The sequence below is a fragment of the Acinonyx jubatus genome, chromosome B4 (genome assembly GCF_027475565.1).
Source record: "Acinonyx jubatus isolate Ajub_Pintada_27869175 chromosome B4, VMU_Ajub_asm_v1.0, whole genome shotgun sequence".
NCBI classification, from domain to species: Eukaryota; Metazoa; Chordata; class Mammalia; order Carnivora; family Felidae; genus Acinonyx; species Acinonyx jubatus.
In genome coordinates this window covers 130,089,234-130,111,264 of record NC_069387.1, presented here as the reverse complement: position 1 = coordinate 130,111,264, position 22,031 = coordinate 130,089,234, and the positions used below count along the sequence as shown (strand labels likewise).

The 22,031-nt window shown below is 58.2% G+C and overlaps 1 protein-coding gene across 2 annotated transcripts; it reads left to right on the top strand.

The window, feature by feature from the left end:
• The first annotated feature begins 294 nt into the window (after positions 1-294).
• Positions 295-20,451, top strand: CBX7 (chromobox 7). 2 transcript variants are annotated; one of them, XM_027070708.2, is made up of 6 exons: positions 295-575; positions 2,749-2,792; positions 9,835-9,900; positions 13,910-13,976; positions 16,866-16,938; positions 17,289-20,451. In XM_027070708.2, the coding sequence occupies exons 1-6, from the start codon at positions 507-509 to the stop codon at positions 17,441-17,443; spliced, it is 474 nt and encodes a 157-aa protein (XP_026926509.1). In that variant the 5' UTR covers positions 295-506; the 3' UTR covers positions 17,444-20,451. The 2 variants fall into 2 exon arrangements, with proteins under 2 accessions (XP_026926509.1, XP_026926508.1); XM_027070707.2 differs by having other exon boundaries at positions 16,587-16,938.
• Positions 20,452-22,031: the final 1,580 nt, after the last annotated feature.

Sequence of the window (22,031 nt, the reverse complement as noted above, 5' to 3'; positions counted from 1 at the left end):
CTCTCAGGGTCGCCGGGAGCATTTAAAGAAACGCATCTCGGTATTAAGATCTCGCTCCGCCCCAGTGCCAAGCAACACCGGCGCCAAATAAGTCCCGCGGGCCAGCTCCGCAGAACAGGAGCTCGCGGCCCGCGGCGCGGCGGCGGCGGCGGGTGGGGCGGGGCTCCATCGTGGGGCGGGGCCAGGGGGCGGGGCCGGCGAGGCGAGGGAGGCCCGGGAGGGAGGGGCGTGACCTGCCGGGCGCGAGCCGAGCCCCCGCCCCGCCCCCTCCTCGCGCGCTCGCTCGCTGGCTCGCTCGCGCAGAGGAAAACGTTGCGCAGGTTCAAAAATGGAACGTCGGCGGCGTGAGGGAGCGCGAGGGGGTGTGCGCGCGTGCGCGTGCGCGTGCGCGCCCGGGCGAGGGTGACGGGGTCCCCGCCGGCCCGAGCATCGCGCGCCTCAGCCGCGGCCCCGCAGCTCCGCCCCCGGCCCGGCCCGGCCCCGGGCCCGCTCGCCCGCCGCCCCGCATGGAGCTGTCAGCCATCGGCGAGCAGGTGTTCGCGGTGGAGAGCATCCGGAAGAAGCGCGTGCGGAAGGTGAGGCTGCCTGGGGGCGGCTCCCAGGACCCCTGTGGGGTCCCCTGTTGTCCCCAGCACCGTCCCCTCCACGCTGGCGGCGAGGGGGAAAAGTGGGGCGGGGGGCCCAGGCAGCTCCGCGCTGCTGGGCTCGTCTCCCCAGTCCGTGCCTCAGTTTCCCCCGCCGCCTTGTAGGACGGAGTAGAATAAAAGTTGTCGCCCCAGCATCCTGGGGGCAGCTGAGCCCGCCAGAGCTGGAGAGTAGGATCAGACTGTAGGGATCCTGAACGCCATCCTTCCTCAACCTCCCCTCATTCTAAATAAGGGGAGATTGAGGCCCAAGTTGAGGAAAAGGCTTGCCTGGTGTGTTAGCGTCGGAGCTGGGTCTCGAACTCAAGACTCTCGATTCGGTACCGAGACCTTTGAAGTTGGAGGCGGAGCTTCAGCCTCCCGCCTCCGAAGACTAACTCTGGACTTCGACCTTTTCGGATCCCTTCTACCCCCACCTCGGTCTTTTTCCCGGTCTTCCAGCGCACACCTCTCTGTCTTCCCCACCCCAACTCTCAGCCCCGCCCGGCCAGGCTCAGTGAAGCCGCCTACGGCGCCGGGGCATCCTCTAAGCTCCTCCCCCTTCCCTTCGCCTCCCAAACAGACGGCCTGCAATTTAAGGAGGCATCTATTCCACTGGGTTCGGGTACCCGCGCCTCAGGGCTTGGCTTTGGCGGTCCGTACGTCCTGTGCACCTGTTTGCAGAGTGGTCGCCTCGCGCTGGAGGTTGGGGATGGAAGCCCTTGGGGAAAGTTCATCCTCTGGCAGTCACCACCATCCTGTCCCCTCATCTCCTCTCTGCAGCCCCTTGGGAGGCTTCAGTGGCAGGGCTGGGAGGGGTCTTAGAGATCGCCTTCTCCCTCCCGTTTGACAGAGGCAGAGACTCAGACCCAGGCGGAGGAAATGACCTGGTCAAGGTCACACAGCAAGCTAGAGATGGGGGGTAGAGCGGGAGCTCAAGTTGGCTCATTGCTAGCTCATCTTCTTTGGAGAGAGAAAACTCAGTCCCGGCATCTTGGGCCAAGGGTGAAGTTTGAGGTGGGGATTTTCTTTCCCCCAGCTCTGATGGGGTTGAACTCTTGGGGCTGCCCTTCCACCTCCTTCTCCCTTCTTCCAAGGTTTCCTCGATTTTAATTTATTCCACAAAGCCCAGTGTTTTCCATGCACTGCAGCCTAAGCAGATACAGCGGTTACCTTCCTTCTTCGTGGAGGGTGAGGAACATCGTTCCTTCAGCCTTCATTCAAAACATATTTTTCGAGGGCCTGTTATGTACCAGGCAGCATGCTCAGCCCCAGGGAAGACTGCATCCCTTCCTTCATGGAGCTGGCATTCTGGCAGAGGAGACACATAACGAACGAGGAAATACATGCAGATGTCCTCAAGTGGGGCCCTGTGCTATGCAGAAAGAGAGGTGGAAGGTGGGAGAGATGGCCTTAGCAAGGTTGGTCAGGGCAGGCCTCTTTGAGGAGGTGACACGTCTTGGTCTTAACGTTTCGGTGTGGATGGGTCTGGACTGGAAAGCCAGGCCCGGTCAGTGAGGAAGGGAGGGGTCAGGCTCTATTTTGTAACTACTAGAGATGTGACCACCACTTCTGAAGGTGGAGACTTTGTTAGTCTTCTCTGGGGTCTTTTGAGTTGAGAGTCCTAAAGTCTCTGGGGGTCACCTCTGGGCCGGAGGCATCCTCTCCCAGAGAGGGGGCTGGCTGGTGGGGCCAGCACCACGGGAAACACACCAGTGAGGAATTTTTCTAGGACCTGGAGAGTCTTCTGTTCTAAAAAGTTAAGACTTACGGTCTTAGCACTGGGACTCTGGACACTGGATCTTTGGCGACCCCTGCCCCATTTGGTCTTAGTTTCCCCATGTGTGACACGAGCTCTGAGCTTCTGCCACAGGAGCCCCAGAAATGTTTGGGGCCAGATGTGCACCTGTGCTTTCGCAGGAAGGACAGTCCAGGGGTGATCACGCAGCAGCCAAAGTTTGGGTGTCTCTGGGTTGGTGGGGGATCTTGTGGGAGGGGGCGTGTCCCTGGGCTGTGTATGTGTTGGGGGAACATCAGTGCACAGTAGGGGTTGGGCCTTACTGTCCCGGGAGTGGTTTTTGGGGCAGCCGTGTGTCTCACTGTTTCTGCTCTTCTTTCTTCCCAGGGTAAAGTCGAATATCTGGTGAAATGGAAAGGATGGCCTCCAAAGTAAGGCTCCTGTGTGTGTGTGTGTGTGTGTGTGTGTGTCTGTCCGTGTGTCTGTGTGTCTGCCTACCTGTTCACCCTTCTCTATGCCTCTTGCCTCTCTCCTGCCTAGCTTTTAGCTAGCTGCTTTAGTAATTGGCCATTGGACCTTGGTTAAATCATCTTCTCTGGGTCTCAGTGTCCCCTCTGCCAGCTGAGGGGCTAGAAGGACATGAGGGCCAAGGTGGGCCCCAGCTCCTCTTCTCTCCTGCTCTTCTCTGGGTTGAGCTTCATCTACTGATTGCAGCCTCCCCTCCCCTCCTTCTGGCCTTTCCGGGCACCTGGGAGGTGAAGGCCCAGCGTCTTGGCTTCAGAGACGGCTGCTCGCCAGGTGGAGGCAGAACAAATACAGGCCGAGTGCGGGTTTGTGGGGCTGGATTAGGCACGTCTAGCCAGTGCAGCATGAGTCCTCAGTGCCATAGAGCTAGGGGCAGAGCCTGAGCCCCCTATGCCTTTGGACAGCATTCCCCGGTCTACCAAGCAGGTTTCCATACAGCCTTGTGAAGCAGGTATGGTGGTGATCTCTAAAGATGAGAAAGCTTGCTCAGAGAAGGTAAGCACCTTGCCTTAGGTCCCACAGCAAGTGGAGGCAGAGGTGGGACTTGAACTGGGCCTCCCCGCTTGCGGATGTCTCCTCTGTGCCTCTTCCATCTTGGAGTTGGGGGACCGGGTGCTGGATCCAGGACTTCTCTCAGTGGCTCCACCTCTCCTGCTAAGGTCCAATCAGGAACCTTCCTAGTAGCCAATCACCTCCCAACAGGGCGGTGGGAGTGGGAGGGACTGAGCAAGTCGTGGGGCCTCTTCATTGGTCTGTGGGTGCCCTGCCTCCTGGAAACCCCCTTGGCCCAGAGCCTCTGCTGTCTGTGCAGGGGGCTTTCTGCTGTGTTTATGTTGAGGGCTGAACTGGTATTGGATTCTAGGAGCATCATGGGAGCCTGGTGGGGAAACAGAGCAGAGGGGAATACAGCCTATGTCACCTGAGCTTCCCTTTCTACAAAACAGGCTCATTAGGCCAGGCCCTGCTCCCCTCTCCCAGGCTCCTTCACCTTGCGGGTGAAAGTCCTGGGCCCGTGTGTTCAGGGCACCCTGCAGGCGTCCTGAGGATTGGGGTCGGTGGCTGGCCCACCAGATAATGCGCTGGTTGGCTCCCGCTGCCCCTGCTGCCCCCTCCCCAACACCCCAGAACTGGAGGGGGATCCCCTGCTCCTCACGGCAGATGAGAGGTGGACTCATCGGGGTGAAGAAGCAGTTACGAGTTGAGGGGGAGCTAGAAAAGGAAGATTACTAGGGTCGGCCGCAGGAGCGCTGACTCCCTGGGTGCACGCTCCCCACTCAGCTTGTGCTCCAGAAGGCACTGCACTGGGGTGTGGTCACCAGCCTGTTGGCCTTCACAGCACCGTTGGCTATTTTTCCTTCTCTGTAGACTCCCATCTTTTGAAAGATTTCCTTCTCTAAACAGAGGTACCTCTCAATGAAAAGTTCCTTCTTCCACTTTTTTATTTTATTTTATTATTATTATTTTTTTTTTTTTTCCTTCTTCCACTTTTTAAATCCCAAACGGATATGTCTGCCTACCAGAGCGTCAGCCAGGAGAGAAGGGCCTGGCACTCCAAAGGCAGTCCCTCGTGCTTCTGCTGGCCTGAGCCCCTCACCCCGATGCCACTTGTTTCTTAACAGGCCGAGACCACCAGGGGGGCCCTAATGCCTGCCTTTGGTGGCTCCCCAAAGGTTCTGGGAGTCCTGTTTGACCAGATGACCTGGGGCACCCCTGACTCTCCTGCACATTGGTCCTGGGTTCCTGGCCTGGTTCACAGCCGTCCAGGTCCCCAACATGGTGGGGCCTGTGGTCCCTCATCTCCAGGTTGGAATAATGAGGCCTGTGTCACAGCATTGTTGTGAGGATGAGACGATGGAGATAAAGTACTGGTGCTTTCTCAGGTGACCAGGCACTTAGGAAATGTTTGTCGTTAACACAAAGTCAGACAGCTCAGCTTCTAGGTTTCCCTGCAGCCAGGAAAGGGATCTGGGAAATCCCATTCGCCACAAAAACTCAACATAGCCTTAGAAATGATTTGGGTCAGTCCTCAGATGGGGAAACTGAGGCCCAAAGGGGGGATCGTTACAAGAGTATAACTTCCAACCCCATGCCACCTGCTGTATCACCCCACTTGACTTGGGGGAAGACAGGTTCAGGCAGGGGGAGAGCAGGAGAACCCAGGCCCTTTTATAATCCACTGGGGCTTAGTCTCCTCTTCTCAGGGGGCCTTGCTTGGAGAAGAGGCTGAGAAAGAGGCTGGGGAGTGGGTAGTTGGGCAGGCCTGGGAGCCTTGGCTGGGGGGAGAGTCTGATTCTCCTGCTCAGCAGCACCTTCCTCGCCGTGGCCAAGGAGGCTTATGTTAATAACAGAAACCATGATTTAAACAAACACTCTGTGCCAGGCCCCTTTTAGGCCATTACATGCTTTGCCCATTTTCTCTCCCCAACTGCAGACAAATGACTGCCCTTCATCCCCAGCAGATGGGGCAGAGGAGCTATCTTGTTTGTTCTGGAAGGTACTGCAAATTGCCCAGGGAGGGGCCAGGGGAACAGGGTGATGGATGTTAAGTCACCAGGTACAGGCTCTCTGCCCCACAGAGACTGTCAGATACCCCACTTATTTCAGCCTGCCCAGGACTGCTGTTCCCCTTTTGGGAATGCATTCCTCCCTTCCTTCCTTCTTTTACCACTTGTGAATACTACCCCATCTTTTAGGGAGGACTGCCTCCATGGAGCTTTGGTAATGATATTGTCAGTGGGAGCAGCAATAATCAGGCTGCTGGTCAGTAAGCACCTTGTCTGAGTCAGGTATTGGCCCATTTTTAATTGCCTCATGGCAACCTATTTTACAGATGGGGAAACAAATCCACAGCAGAGGAGGCCATGCCCAGGGTCATCTACAGCTGGGATCATTTGAACTATGGTTTGTCTGACCCCAGAATTTGGGGACCTAGCCCCTGTGATACACAGTCAGCTCTGCCAAAGGTGACTGAGGATCTTTTGTCCTTTGGTCTTTTGACTATTCAGTAAGAAGTGCCTAGGCTTTGGAGTGCCTAGGCAGACCAGGCTGCCTTTGAACCCTCGTTCTGTAGATTTACAAGCTGTGTGACCCAGGGCAAAGCCCTCAACCTCTGCACCTCCATTTCTCCACCTGTAAAATGGCGCCCTAGCCTCACAGGACCCTGGCAAGGCTGCCTGAGACCAGAAAAGTTTCACAGCAATGCCAGGGGCAGAGGAAGGGCGTCATCTCCTTCCAGCGCAGGGTTTGGGCAGCAGCAGCAGAGTCCAGGATTGGGGCCTGGGACGTTTTTGCACTTGCTTGGAACTGATTTCTTAACGAGTATTTGCTTTTATTATGTGTCACGCTGAACTAAGTGCTTCACGTGGCTTCGCACAACTAATTCTCACATTAGTCCCACTTCACGGATGAGTAACTGGAGGCTCCAGCGGCGGACTTACTGGCGCACCCGAGTCCGCCTCGCTGCTTCGTATTTTGGAGGGCTTTAAATGGGAGGGTGGGGGTACTAGGGCGGGCCTGGCTCTGGGGGGCCCCGCCCCCTGCACGGCGGGAGCCTGCGCAGCGGAGCCCAGGCGGGGCGGCCGCGAGCCTGTTTACCCGGACTCGGGGGGCGGGGGGGAGGGGGCGGGGCGGTCGGTCACGTGGCCGTGTTTACCTCGGAGCCGGCGCGCGCCGTCCCCGCCCCCGCCCCTCATTGGCTGGCCTGGTCCGGGGCGCGCCCCTCGTGCGTGCGCGTTCACGGCGGCCCCGCTGCAGGGGGCGGGGCGGAGCCAAGTGGGGCTCTCCGCCCCGCCCCGCGGAGCGCTCCGTTCCCGCCCAGCCCGCGCCCGCCCCCCTGCACGCCCCGCCCCAGCCCGCCCTGCGACCCGCAGACTCAGCTCCGTGGTATCTAGGCTGTGGGCCCCGCCGGCTGGGTGCTCATCTGCCCGCGCCCAGTTCTTCGCAAAGCGGGTTTGCCCTCGACGTGGTCTCTCTCTCCACATTGCGGAGCGGGGCTAATGGCCTCCACTTCATGGGACAGGGATGTCGGGGGAAGTGAGACGTAGCGCAGTCCCCCTCCTTTTTCTCTCGCGCAGCACGGAGCAGGACCTGGCCTGCTGCCTGGTCTGACCCTCTCCCATTGTTTCAGACCCCCAGCAGCCCCAGCCCAGTAACAATGTCCCCTGAATCCACTGACCCTTTCTGTGCACGTACTGTGTACGAGGCCCCCGTCAGACACAGGGCATGGTCAGTCGGGCACTGCCCCTCTTCCGAAGACATTACAGTCCGGCGGGGAGCCAGATGCAGTGACATGTGAGAGACCCAAAGGTAGAGGGTGGCCAAGATTCAACAGTTCCAACCATAGACTGGTCACGTGCTGTCTCAGTGACCTTGGCAAGATGCTTACCCTCTGTGCCTCCGTTTCTTCGTCTTTAAGTGGGGTAACCTACCTCATAGGGGTTTTGTGAGGAATTGAGGAGTCCCTGGCAGTCGTGCTGTTACCATGATGGTGGTGATTCTTAAGATGAGGAAACTGAGGTCCAGAGGAGGTTGGGGACTTGCCAGGAACCACACAGCACCTCCATCAACAAAGAAATGGGCAGGGCAGTGGAGAAGTGGGCAGGACAGAGAGGACTAGAACACTGTAGGGATATTTTAACAGAGCAGAGAGGGCGAGGCAGAGGACAGAGGACACAGGAGGAACACAAGATTCCTCTTTTCTTGTTTCTAGTTACAGTTGGGGAAAGTCAACCTTTGTTTTGGGAGAGGAAGGTTTGGAGTCTTTGCCAGTCTCTGGTTGCTTACACTTTGGGCATTACTCCAACTACTAAAAAAAAAAAAAAAAGTTTCACTTTTAGCATTTCTTCAGGGTGAGCAAAACTCTGCAGTGGTTTCTGTCACCTTTCCCAGAGCACCGAGGGACTGGGGCTGGGCTGGGCACCCTGGGGAGGGCTTACAGCCTGCCAACCAAGATACCAGCTGGGTTCATCAATAATTTTGGAAGTACCAAGTGCCCAGGCTGTGGCGAGCAGCAGGGAGGAGGCTGGGAGTGGGACAGCTTGGAGAGGATGTCAGGGGAAGCTACAAGGGCCTGGCTCCTAAAGGATGAGGAGGTGGTCACCGAGGGACTGGCCGTCAGGAGGAGAGCACAGCACGTACAAGGAAGGTGTCATTGTGCCTGATCAGGCTGGGCCTGTGGCACCTGGGTAAGGGCTATAAGGTCCTCAAGGCACAGACCTTTGTCGCTGAGTCCACAGAGCCTGACACGGGGCCCAATGCACAGTAGGTGCGCAGAGGCATCCGTGGAAGGAAGGAGGAAAGGATTCTGTCCTTGGGTAGCTTGTTGTTTGAATCCGGATTGGACTGCTGGTGGGTATCAGTGTCCCAGGACAGTTGAAGGTGAAGGTTTTAGCTCCGCTGATTAGGAGGCAGGCCGAGGAGGGGCTGCCCCCAGCCTCTTTCTGCCTCCTAACACCTCCGTGACACTTCTCACCCCCCTTCTTACCCAGCGCAGCTGGGGGCCACCTGGGTCAGAATCATAGTCCGTGGCTCTGGTGTTGTTTGTATGCATACGTGCACACACATGAACACACATCTGTATTTATATGTTTGTATGTGTATTGTATGTTTGAGTATGTGTATGCATACACACATTTAGATTTGTGTTTTAAAACTTTTAGTTTTTTATGCACTGGCATCTGTTTATGGTGAACTATACTAGTTTTTCCATTCATGAAGTGACATAAAGTTGTTTTTTTTAAATCTATGTTTTTAAGTAATCTCTACACCCAACATGGGACTCAAACTCACGACCCCGAGACCAAGAGTTGCATGTTCCTCTGACCGAGCCAGCCAGGCACCCCTAAAGTTTGATTTTAAAGTAAAATGATTAAACTAAAAAAATTGATCTGCTTTAGGGCCACCTGGGCGGCTCAGTCAGTTAATCGTCCGACTCTTGATTTCGGCTCAGGTCATGATCTCGTGGTTCGTGAGTTCGAGCCCCGCTTGGGGCTCTGAGCTGATAGCGCAGAGCTTGCTTGGGATTCTTTTTCCTTCTCTCTTTCTCTGCTCCTCCCCATCTCACACTCTGTCTCCAAAAGAATAAATAAATACACTTAAAAAAAAAGTGATCTATTTGAAAGGCAGATATTAAGTAAATGATAGTGCATGTGGAACAAAGGTGGCTTGAGCTGTGGAACTCCTGAGCTCCGACTTCCAGATCTGTCCCAACAGGGGATGGTCTCTGGTGTGGGGGTGGTGGAAATACCAAGGGGCCTGCCGTGGCATCTCTGTACCAGTCACTAGACGTCTACCAAATTCCTGCTGCGTGCCGGGCCCGACAAGGGAACTTCAGACCTGGCCGTGAAGGTGCAGATGTGTACCGAGGAGGGAGGGAGTAGCTCGGCCCAGGCAGAGAGGGCCATGCTGGGGCCAGGGCTTGAGGATGGCTAGGGACAACAAAAGGAATAGGCACGGAGCCCTTAGGTGAATGCATTAAGCAGCACGGGAGTTCTTTATGGTTGGGGAAATGGAGGCACAGAAATGTTGAGGAAATCCTTCAAGGTTGTGTGGCGAGCAAGGGCAGGGCTGGGATTTGAACCCAGCTGGTCTGGCTCTAGAGCCTCCACTCTTGACCACATGCTCGTGCCTCTCATCGGAAGGGAATCCTGGGAGAAGGACCCTGGGCTTCTGAGGTGAACACGAGGTCTAACTGGGAGTTAGACACACTTGTTTAGAGGCTGATGTGATCGGTGCTCAGAATGAGGGCAGTCCTAGTGTCGTGGGAGCCTCCTGACCCAGCCTGGGCAGCCAGGAACAGCTCTCGGGAGTTGGTGACAATTATGCTGGACCTGGGAAGGGGCAAAAGCCTGCCCCGCCCCTGCCCCCAGTGGGCCCAGGTGGAACTGCCGTAGCTCCTGTGAATGCCAGTGGGGAGCAGGGCCGCGTCTGACCTCTCATCTCTCTCCCCAGGTACAGCACATGGGAGCCAGAAGAGCACATCCTGGACCCCCGCCTGGTCATGGCCTACGAGGAGAAGTAAGGGGGCCTCAGCCTGCCGCTGGCTTGGCTCCGGATGAGGGTCATGGGCATGGGGCTCGGGGACTTGGTGGGGACAGCCTGGTCTAGTCTGCAGCTGGGGGTCCTGGGTCCCATTCCTGTCGCTGAGTGACGCTGGCCACTTCTCTAACCTCCCCAGGCCTCGGTCTCTCTGCTGTAAAATGGGCCGTCTGTAATAACACCGGCCCCGGTTTCCCTAAAGTTGGGGTTTCAGTTGCTGCGAAGAGTGTAAAAATGCTTTTCACAGATGTCCTGTGTGAGGGGCACAGTATCAGTAATGCCCAGTCATGGCGTTGGGGACAGATCAGAGAGAGATTCTCCCACCAAGTGAAGGGAGGTCCGGTGAAGCTGGAGAAGGGACAGGGACCATGGCTTTGGAGCAAGGACATCTGAGTTCTGGTCCATCCCACTTGGCCGCCTCCCAGCTCAGTGGCCCTGGGCAAAGCTCCCTTACCTCAGTCTCCCTTACCTGCCAGTGCTCTGCTCCGATTCCGAAGGTTGGTTAGCGATCGGCAGCTCCACCGGTGGGCAGTGAGGGCGCATCTCAGCGGGGAGCCTTTGACAAAATGTTGTTTCTCCTGATGTGGGAGCCTTTTGAGTCTCGCCATCCCCGTCTGCTGCATGAGCTCCAGCTTGACCGACCTCCCTGCCAGCAGGCAGCCCAAACCCTCCTGCCTCTTCCCTGGAGACCCTGCAGGGCGGGATCTTTTCATAAAATTGTTTTCATTTGGCCCTTCGCGGTAGCCTCCTGAGACAGGGATGAGGGTCTCATTGGATGGGTGAGGAAACTGAGGCTCTGAGGAGCTGAGGAGCTTGTCCGGGTGTCTCGCAGCTGGGAAGCAGCCCGCCTAGGACTTAACCCAGGGCTTCTGACTCCCAAGTCAGATGCCCTTCCTCTGGCCCTCCCTGCCCTCTTCCCATGGCTTCTCCCCCAGGAACTTTCCTCTTGCCGATTCCAAGGAAAACCTTCCATGGTTCTTTCCTTTAAAAATCAGGGTGTCCCTGTCCCTCAGCTTCTTTCTTGCCCCTGGGTGCTTGGGAAAATCCTGTGGGATGTCCCGGACTGTAGCGAGGAGAGTGCCGGGCATGTGCCAAAGTCCTGGGTTAGCATCCGAGCTCTGCTACTCGCCAGCTGTGTGGCGGTGAGCAAGGCCTTTTCCTCTTGGAGCCTCATCTTCCCCATCTGTGAAGTGGGGATAAGAGTGCTGATCTCATGGGGCTCTCATGGGGACCAAGGTTTCTGAAAGCACTTTGTAGGCCAGTAAGTGTGGGCACACGTGTGTGAATTATCTTCCCGATGGTAACTAAGGGTCGTTCATTCATTTGTGCAACAGGTGTTGAGGTTCCGCTGTGTGCCAGACACTATTCCAGGTGTCTGGGGACACAGCAAGGAACGAAACCAACAGACAACCCCATTTTCATGGGCTCCAGTGCAGAGACCGGCAATAAAAAACCATCAAAAAAAAAAAAACAAAAACCCCGTGTACAGTATCAGATGGTCATAACTGCTGCAAAGACAGGGTTGGGGGCAGAGAGAGGGGATAGGTAGGGGTGCAGGGGTCAGTGGGTGGTTAGGTGGGGGGTGTGACCAGAGACCCGGATTAAGCGAGGGATTGAGCCCAGTGAGTATTTTAGAGGACATCCCAGGTAAAGAGAACAACCAGTACAAAGACCCCGGGGTGAGAGCCAGTGTTTAAGGAACAGCACGGAGGCCAGCGTGGCCGTGAGTGTGGCTGGCTGGGGTGATGTGAGCCGGGTAAGGTGTGGGAGATGAGGCAGGAATGGGGCAGCTGAGGGAATGGGGGGCGCAGCTCAGGGAGGGCCGTGTAGGTCCTGGTGCAAGATCCGGATGTTATTTTGAGTGAGTCAGGAAAGTCAATAGTTAAGGAACAAACGAAGAGCTTGTACAGACCCACTGTGTGACTTTCAGCCGACTTCTCTCTCAGTCTTGGTGAAAAGGAGGTGAAAGAGGGATGATGTCCATTGAACACCTGCTCTGCAGGGTTTTAAAGAGACTCAGAGGGAGTCTGGCAAGGGGGCTCTTTTGGGGAGTCCCACCCGCAGGGAGAGGCCGAGAGGGTACGACTCCTAAGTCGCCACAGCCCTACAGCACTGGCCATTGATGGGTAGGAGCCAAGGCTGGCAGAAACCAGGCCCTGGGTGGTAAGGACTGGATAGAATGGACCTCTCCCCCTTCACACATGCACGTGCACACACTCACACACACGCACGCATGCACACTGCAGATTGGAAACCCGGATCGTGTGGCCTGGGCTCCAGGCCTGCCCTGGGGGCCCTGATTGGACCCTGGGCCTGACCCTCACTAGGCCTGGAGCCCGGAGCTCAGCGGCAGAAGTTGTCAGAATTTTGGCATGGGGCAAGTCATTTAGCGTCTTTGTGCCTCAGTTTCCACAACTATAAAATGAGGATAGTAATAGTGGCTCCCTCACAGAGGGGCCTTAGGTAGAGCAGTGCCTTGTGCAGAGCGTCCGGTACGTGATGATCATACGCCACACTTACCTAATGTCACAAACACACTCCCATCATTATTCTTTTCCCCTAAGGCCCTTCCCTTTCCCCCTGTCTACTTCCTCCTCCTCTTCCTCTCTTCTTTTTTTCCCTTCCTCCTCCACCTCACTTTATCATTTTAGCTTTTTCTCTCCCCTATTTCGATAAATCCCAGGGACCCCTCTTGCTTCTCCCAGGAGCCCTGGTGGCCGGCTGAGAAGCGACCGCTCGCTCCAGATGAGGACACTGAGGTCCGGAGGGGAAGCAACCGGCCAAGGTCTCCCGTGGATCAGGGGAGAGCTGGGCCTGGAACAGGGTGTCCTGGTGCCCAGCACCAGCTTCTGAGAGAAGATTCTCACCCTTAAAGGCTGGCAGGTCCCTCCTGGCAGCCGAGTGGCTGCTATCACAGGGCCTTGGCTGCTGCTTTCAGACACCGGCTCCGGGGCCCCGGGGCAGACCTGCTGCGGCCAAGCGCACAGGCAGGGAGGGAGGGCCCCACGCGAGGTGCGTCTCCCCAGCACCCCTGGAGACGGCAGACAGCTGCCGCCCCGAGGAGGGCTGGCGGTGGAACAGCTGCCTGGGACTCGCCGGTTTTGCTGAGCTCAGATGGAGAGACCGCCCCGGGTCACACAGCCCGCAGCGGGAAGGGGGCACGCTCCCGGCCCCCGCATTCTCTCTCCTGCCCACATGGCCTCTGCGGTGGGGGCTAGCTATAGAAAGTGGGATGGAATGAAATGAAAAGGTGGAATGAAAATGGCTTTGAAGCTGTTGCTGGAGTCTCTGTTGCGATGTCTCGCATGTGTCCCCTGTGACTTTGTACACATCCTTGGGTTGTGTGTGTGTTTGTGCAGGTGGGTTGTGGGGAGGGCACCCAACAGAGAACCTGGCATCCACCAGGGACTCCGAACAGGCGAGCTTTCCTCCCTTTCCCCAACCAGGTGATACAGTGAGGGCCTGTCCTCTCCACCAGGTTCATGCAGATCCCAAATGGGGGGACATCTGGGCAGGGCTTCGCTTACAGAAGGACCGTGCCCGTGCTCATCAGCCCCCCTGGGACGTCTGAGGCAAATTTGATTGGCAGGCTTCTATACAACTCTCCTGAGGGTGGAAACTGTTTTGTTTTGGAGGGTGTTCCCAGTGGCGTGCAGAGCGGGGCTCTGGCGTGACCTTGGAGCCTGGTAAAGACACGCCTGCTTTTGGAGATGTCGCCCACGTCCCTCCTCAGCATTAGGACCGGTGGCTGTGCCCTCCCCTTTTGTCAGAGGGGAAGACTGAGGCCCTGGGATATGAACATGGGACCCCACTGTTACGGTCTAACGAGGGCAATGGGGAGGAGCCCCTACTCCGGGGTCGGGGATTGGCCTGTGGTGGGTGCCCCCTTTCCCCATAGACAGCGGAGGGCTGGGCGGAGCGGATGCTTTCCTTTCCCTTAAATGTCACCAGTGTTTGCTTTTCTTCTGCCATCTGCTTTGCACCCCAGGGAGGAGAGAGACCGAGCGTCGGGGTATAGGAAGAGAGGTCCGAAACCCAAGCGGCTTCTGCTGCAGGTAACACCACCAGCCTTGGTGCCCACCCACAGGCCCCCCCCTCCTTGTTCCTCCTACCAGCCTCCCCCACCCCATGCATTTGCACCAGCCAGTGGAGCCGAACCACTTAACCTCTTTGCTCTGCCCAGGGCACGGGGGCGGGTGGGGACTTAGTGGGTCCGTCTCCACGGGGGGAGGTGAGGAAGGAAAACAGCCTGGGTGGGAGGTGCTGTGGGTACGGGGGAAGATGGGTCTATGGCTGGTGGGAGCCTAGACTTTTGAAAGCTTAGAATCTTGTAAATTAGCCTTCATCACGCTCAAAGTCACCAGAACACAAGATTGTAACATTGGAGAGCCTCAGACACATACACGTTAGAACTGAGGAAACGTGGGAGCCTGGGATTTTAGAATCCAAGAAAAGGACACTCAGAATTCTGAGACCGTAGTCTTGAAATGCCCTAGAAATGTGTCGTTTTTGAGTGAGAAGAAACCTATGGGGCCCCCTTTTCCAATCCTCTGCCACAGGCAGGGGTTTGTGTCTAGACTCTGGGACACCCCAAGTTACCCAGGTCTTGGGGCCACTTTGCTGACATCACTGGTCTGCTTGGAACGCGGGTGAAGTTTGAAGTGATGTGGCTGTGTGATTTGAGGCAGGTCTCTCTGCCTCTCTGAGCTCGAGCGTTCTCTGTAAAATTGGGGTGATCAGCGTACCTGCCCTCCTTAAGTGAATAAGGTTCACCCGGGTATTTGAAGCCAAAAATAAGGCTTCTTGGTCCCCACGCAGGGTGAGGAGACATGTCCAGTCTCCTGCCCACCCTTGATTAGAGATCACCTGGGACTTTTGCCAGATAAGGTGGGATTCCCTTCATGCGATGGGTATTTTCACAGGGATTGGTGTGAATTGGGTCCCAGGAAGGAAAGTAGCAAACTAGCCCCGAACTTAGCAACTTAGAGCAATAGACACTTAGTACCTCACCCAGTCCCGATGGGTCAGGAAGTCAGGGGTCCTGTGGCTGGTTCCTTAGTGATTTCTAGTTCAGGTTAGGGTCACGATGTCAGCCAGGGCGCACTCATCTGGAGGTTTGACCGGGGCTGGACCGTCGGCCGGCTGCTCGCGTGCCAGCAGGTCAGCACGGGATGTTGACAAGAGGCCTGGTACTTTCCAAGGGCTCCCGGGTGGCCTTGCAGCGTGGCCACTAGCTTCCCCCAGAGTGGATGATGTGAGAGAGAGAGAGAGAGCACGGGGAAGGTGGGAGCACGGGGTCTTTACTGACTTAGCCTTGGAGGTCCCAACCCACAGTGCCCAGGGTTCCAGGGGACTGCCCATGGCTGTGAATTCCCCGAGGCGGGCATCGTTGGGGCGGTCTCAGAGGCTGGCCACTCTTTTCTTCGTCGTCTCACTGACGAAGAAACCGAGGCTCAGGGAGGCCGGTAGTTTACCCAGAGCTGGATTCAAACCCAGGTCTGGCCCTGGGTGCTCCTGGATGGCTGTGGGCAGCCGCAGGTTCTCGCTCTGTGGGCAGCAGGAGGGAGGAGCTTACTGGGCTCGTGATGGTCTGTGAGCCGGGCCGAAGGAGCAGGTTTTGGTAAAGCTGCCATCGGATAAGCCCTCCCAGCATGGCAGTGTTGTCCCGATCTCCGCCTGGTCGGCCCGCCTCCTGTCCCATAACCACCCATGCCCCATGCCATGTGACGGGCATTAGTGGGCAGCACTGGCAAATGGAGCCTGCGCATGTGGGCTTTGCTCCCAACTGGGAGATGTTTGACCGGCAGGCCCCATCTGAGGGCCTCACTCTCCGTGGAGACTCTTGGCCCCTGGTGACAGGTGGCAGCATAAGGTACCGTCCCAGCGTGATCCACGCCTTCCCGACGCCTTAGCACCAGGGATCTCTCGTGGATTTGTCTAAATTTCTGCCAAAGTCAATTAGTCAAATCCCCGGAGTACAAAAATCCAGCCCTTGCGTGGTGGGAGAACGTGCCCTCCGGCCCCATTTTCACGAGAGTGAGACGGGGCATCGGCAGGGGGCTGGGCCCGCGCCGCTCAGGGGGAGGAGCACCTGTAGGCTGCTGGCAGAGCACTGTCCCTGTGGCCGCGTGACCGTGCGCCCAGTGCCGCACGCGCCCCTGGTTACTTGCCCCGGGAGCCTTAGGGCCTCCATCTCACACCATCTCCTCGACGGCCTGGCTGTTTCGGCTTTGGGGGTCCTTTAGTAAGCAGAAGTGCCTTTCCTGTGATGAAGAAGAACTCCTTCATTTGTCTGCTTCACGAACCAAGATTTGGTTTCTCTTGGTCGATGTTCAGTCTGTACCTCTTGTACGCTCCTCTGCTGTGCACCAGAGTAATCTTCCCTGCAGCCCCCATCCCGGTGCCACCTACAACCCCCTGGGGAGATGAGGCTGCCCCGTGGGCCAGGATGAGTGGCTGTACCCGGCCAGGGCTGGGGCTGGGCTGCTCGGGGCTGGCTTTCTGGGCCGGGGTGGGGGTCGGGGTGATGGCCGGCTCCGGGCCATGGAACGCAGGGAAGGGCACTCCAGGCGGGGGGGGGGGGGGTGGGGGGACAGCATGAGCAAAGGCGCGGCAGTGGCGGGGAGGGCAGGGCTGACCCGCCGTGCCCTGGCTTGCCCCCGCAGCGGCTGTACAGCATGGACCTGCGGAGCTCCCACAAGGCCAAGGGCAAGGAGAAGCTGTGCTTCTCCCTGACGCGCCCACTCGGCAGCGGGAGCCCTGAGGGGGTGGTCAAGGCAGGGGCGCCCGAGCTGGTGGACAAGGGCCCCTTGGTGCCCACCCTGCCCTTCCCGCTCCGCAAGCCGCGCAAGGCCCACAAGTACCTGCGGCTCTCACGCAAGAAGTTCCCGCCCCGCGGGCCCGACCTGGAGAGTCACAGCCATCCACGGGAGCTCTTCCTGCAGGAGCCAGCAGCCCCGGACGTCCTGCAGGCGGCCAGCGAGTGGGAGCCTGCTGAGCAGCCCCCCGAGGAGGAGGGTAAGGTGGCCAGGCCCCGAGGCCCAGTCCCAGAGCCCCTCAGAGCTGGAAAGTCCCCGCGAGTCATCAGGTTCAGCTGCCCTAAGGCCCAGAGAGGGCCCGGCTCAGCCTGGTCCCCCTCCTCCCGTGGTCCCACTGTGGGTGAACTGGTCCAGGCAGGGAAGATAAATGTAGTGGCATCGTCCCGTGTGTCCAGCCTTGAGCTAGGCCCCGACCTGGCCGCGGACGTGGAGGGGGACCCGGTGCTGGGCTGGCGGGGGTCTGCATGCCGCCTCCCGCTCCCACCTTTCCTACGCTGTCGTCAACGCTGTCCCCCATCTCTCTGCCTTTCTCTCCTGTGGCTGCCGCAGATGCAGACCTGGCCGAGGGGCCCCCTCCTTGGACTCCTGTGCTCCCCCCGAGCGAAGTGACAGTGACCGATATCACCGCCAATTCCGTCACCGTCACCTTCCGCGAGGCCCAGGCGGCTGAAGGTTTCTTCCGGGACCGCGGCGGGAAGTTCTGAGTCACCGTTTTTACTCTTCGTAAACTGTTTGCTTTTGGGCTTGGGGTGGGGACTTCCAGAGATGGGGAGGGGTTGGGGGCGGGGTAATTATTTTATTTAAAAATATATGGAACAGGAGAAGGGGGGGAAGATCCTGACACTTTCCCGCCACCTCGCCCCTTTCTCTGCGTGTGATGTTTACAGAAAGGCTCGGTGGTCTGTCTGGGGGGCTGGGGAGGCCCGGCATCGCTCTGTCGGTCAGGGTGCCATCTCTGGGCCCCCCACCCCTGGATGCCTCCACCACCAGTGTTCTCTAGAGACGCAGCAGCTGGTCCCAGGAACCAAAGGAGAACGGGAAGGCCCAGACCCTCCCCCTGAGCCACCCCCTCCCGCCTTTTCGGTTGGTTTCCCTTTTCCGTTTTGGGGGCGGCGGGTGGGGGTGGGTCGCTGTGTGTCACTTTCCACCCCAGCTTTGTGGCGGGATACGGAGGCTGGCTTTGGCCAAAAAGGACTGGGTCAAAATGAGGGGGCAGGAGGAAGGCTTTGAGGTCGCTGGGGTGCGTTCCAGACCCTTCAGAGAGGCCTTCCCCTGGGGGTGGCTGCCTGCCGAGCCCCTTCTCCGGGGAGCTCCCCCACCCGCATCGCCTGAGCCGTGAGGTGGGCGCACCCGGCCCTGTGCCCTCGCGACCACGCGCGCTGCCTGCAGGCGTGGGCCGTGGGCCTTGCAAATCTCCTGTTCAGAAACCCTGACCTGGGGAATGCGGGGCGATTCGCAGCACCTGAGAACTTGTCGGGGGCACCCCACCCTTAACCACCCTTGTACAGCACATCGTGTGTGACGGGCTCTGTCCCAACTCCGTTTGCTCACAGCTGTCAGCAGAGGGCAGGATGGCCTCCGATGCTCCCAGCACGCAGTGGGGTTTTGTGGCTTCACCTGACCGGCCACAGGTGTGCACGTGTTTGTGCAGGTGCGCCGTGGGTCAGCACTGGCTCTGAGGCACTTGGGCCCTGTCCTTCTTCCCCAAGGGGCTCTTGTTTTCTCTGACTCAGGTGACTTTTCAACCCTACCCACTCCTCTCTTTTTCTGCCCTCCCAGAGAGGGAGGGAGCGTCCGTCACCTTCTCAGGGCAGCCTTCAACTCCCGAAACTCTCCCTCCTCCCATTCCGTGTCCCCTTCCCATTCGTCCGAAATGCCACAGCCGGGAGCGACCTAGTTTTCCTTTTGGGGGGACCTCTGCCGAGTCTCTCTGCCGTCTGGCTGCGGTGGACGGTGGGTCAGGCTGTGTGTAAGCCCCGGGCCCACCCGGCAAGGGGCTGTGGCTGCCAGGAGGAGGGGCCCTCGGTTCCTGGTTTGCGCAAATGTGCCCTGAGGGCAAGTGGCTTCCCAGGCGATGAGGAGCGTCCTCTCCCCCTCTCCCCTGCCCCAGCCCTGTAAGGGAGAAAAAGCCAGATGGCAGGGGCCGGGGGGGGGGGGGGGGGGGGGGGGGGTGGGGGGTGGGGGGGGCGGTGAGCCAGGGGAGCAAAAGTAAAAGGCTGGCTCCCTCTCCCTTTCCCCCATCATCAGAGTGGGGGCGCTTGGGGGGGGCCTGCCCGCCCTCTCCCAGGGCTCTCTCCCCACTCTGCTTTGTCCTGAGGAAGTCAGCAGAACCCTGCTGAGGCAAGGATAGGGCGGTTCTTCCCCCAGACCCCTTCTCCCCAAGTTCCCAAACCAAAGACAGCCTGTACCCCATTTTTGTTTGGGGTGCCCTGCTGGCAAGATTCCTAAATCCCTGAGTCTCTCTCTCCCCTCCCTCCTTAATCCTTCGTTGTCCAGGGTCAATTCAGTGCTTCCATTGGGGGGTGGTCCCCTCTGGTGGTTCCTCCCAGCCTGGGAAGTTGACTCTAGAGGAGTATGTGGGGGTGGACCAGGGAAGGAGGGGCAGCTGGACACCTCCACCCTGACCAGCTGGGAGACCCTGGGTCGGGGAAGGGCAGTTTGGAATTGGGGGGGTGTCTCCCAGGACAGGGGCTCCCGACAGATGTGAGGGTGGTGGGGAGGGTGGCTGGGGGTGGGGGTCTGTCTGATTGAATGCCGTCGCCCGTGGCTTTGGGACCCGGCTGGCGGCTTGCAATAGAAGGAACCCCCCCCTCCCCCAGGGGACATGGGACCTCTTCCTGCCTCATGGGCACTTTGAAAGAACTGTTTGTGCAATTAGCAGGCCTGGAGATTTGGGGGGCTCTTTGTGGAGTGAGACGGCTGATGTTCTGTCTGCTGCAGCAAAATGCTTCTTGCCCCTTCCTCAGCATCCCGCGTCTCAGAGAGGGCAGAACCCTGGGAGCCGGGGCTCCCCGCGGCTCCCTGGGATGGAGACCTCTATGAGGGGCTGGGTGCGGCCTGGCAGGCCTCTTCCCAGCCCTGAGCGTCCCAGTGGGGCCTGGGACACTGAGCTCCCACCCCACCCCTCCCCAGAAGGCCAGTACTTGCAGGGGTGGGGGTTCTTAGAAAGAGTTGGACCCCCTGTCTTCCCCACCTCCAGCCCCCACCCATTTTGAATGTAGAGAGCCCGGTCGGTACTTTCCTCTTGCTGTGGGATGGGGCGAGGAGAGGATTCCTCCACCCCCACACGGCCACTTGTGATGCCCAGCCGAGCCCTGTCATCCCTCCGGGGTGATGATCCCCTTGCTGACTTCCCTCCTGCGGGGGCCGCTATGCCCGTGTCAGGTGGCTTAGCTTTGCTTTGTAAGTGGCCAGCCCGGCCTCCACGTCTCAGCACAGGAACGCTGCCTTTGCGCGGAATGAGCGTCGAGCTTTGTTCAGACAACGTGAATGTATTTGGGAGGGTTGGGGGTGTGAGTTGATTCCAAGCACATGCCTTTTCCGAGTGAGTGTGTGCTGGGAGGGCTAGAGCGGACGCAGAGCGCGGTTTATTTTTGTACTGATATTGGTAAGAGACTGTATAGCATCTATTTATTTAGATGATTTATCTGGTAAATGAGGCAAAAAAATTATTAAAAATACATTAAAGATGATTTTGAAAAAAAAAAAAAAAGCTCTTGCATTCAAGCCTTCGTTTTCAGCGGAGTCACAGCTGGGCCGTGGAAGGAGCTCCAGCCCCCAGGGATTTAGGTCCCAGGTCTGCCATTTGCTGACCGTGATCTTGGACATTTTCTGAGCCCTCCAGATGTACAGCAGGATTACTTTGGGTGGGGGTGGGAAAGTGGTTGGGGACTGGAGGCTGGAGCATAGATGGGCAGGCGCCCACCATTAGAGTCCCTCCAGGGTGTCATCAGAGGCCGGGATCCCTTCACCTTTTCTCTGCTTCCTGCCAAGAGTGTTCTTTTCTAGAACCCAGGGGTGGTCCATATCCCGAGTCTGCAGTTGCAGGTTCTGGAACCCTGCAGGCTGATGCTCACCTACCGTTCACCTAAGCTCGGCACACTGTCTGGGCCCAGAAAGTGGCGGTCAGAGCAAACATGAGTGGGGGCTGGGAGAGTCCGCTACCCTCCTCTGCATTTAGGCTCATGCTGGGCTCAGGGTAGAGACCGAACAGGAGCGTGCAGGACTGGTAACAGAGAACAGGTAAGAGTCAACTTGTGTCCCAACCCTCCCAGTGGCCGCCCAGGTGGGGAGTGGTGGTGCCCACAGCCACGGATGTGTCAGGGAAAGAGGGAGAACGGATCGGCTGGCGATAGACTTAGGTGGTAGAATTACCAAGACTTGGGAAACGATTTGGCGTGAGGGCGAGGGAGGCGTCACGATGATGCCCCGGTTTCTGGTTTGGACAACTGGGTAGATGGTGGTTCTTCGTGTGGGTGGAGGCTAGAGGAGGAGAAGCAGGTTTGGAGGTGCCTTGGTCACCCCCAGAAGCAGAGCCCAAGACAGGGGCTTTATTTGGGAAGTGATCCAAGGAGTAGGGGTGAGGGGGGTAGAATGGGTCAGGGAAGGAGGAGAAGCCGCAATGAGGTGGGCTATTGAGGTCACCATTATGGCACTACCGTGTCATTCCACCTGAGGTCACCCCAGAAGGACACACGTGTCGCCCAGAGTCGCCCATTCCCGAAGGATGAGGGCCAGGAGCATTATTCCCTGAGCGCTGGTCAAGGGTTGCCCCAGGGTTTGCGAACCCAGCCCCCAACTTCCAAGATTTGCACATGTTGGCGGCCACCGTCCATTACCCCATCTGTCTTATTGGAAGAGCCTGGGGCAGAAAGTGCAGACGCGCTGCCAGTCTACACGCGGAACCGTCCCCTTCCACAGCTGACCCAGAGCCGAGGCCAAGTGTGCCCGGGGGGCCACTAAAGGCGTCTGACACGGCCCACGCCTCACCCCGCTCCTCTGTGCGTTCGCCACGCAAATTCACTCTCGTGGAGTCTTCCAGGCGGTGGCCAGTTACACTCTCTAAACAAAGACTTAGCAGCGAGAGTCCTCGGTGCCATAGCCAACCCCAAGCCTGTGTCTGACCCTCACCATCTCCCTCACTCAGCCCGAGTTCCCATTGGTCCAGGCTGTCTGCCCGGTGGGGTGACCCAGCCTCTTGTCCACGAAGAGTCTGAGTCCTTGTCGACTCGTCTTTGTCAGATCAGCTGAGTTTGCCGCAAGTGCCCGTTTAAAGTCGCCACCGGGCACCGA

Bases quoted from the DNA above. Each gene is read 5' to 3' on its own strand.
- CBX7 (XM_027070707.2), top strand. From the start codon at position 507: ATGGAGCTGTCAGCCATCGGCGAGCAGGTGTTCGCGGTGGAGAGCATC. The intron at 576-2,748 runs GTGAGGCTGCCT...CTTTCTTCCCAG, and splicing joins GGAAGAAGCGCGTGCGGAAG to GGTAAAGTCGAATATCTGGT. The intron at 2,793-9,834 runs GTAAGGCTCCTG...CTCTCTCCCCAG, and splicing joins TGGAAAGGATGGCCTCCAAA to GTACAGCACATGGGAGCCAG.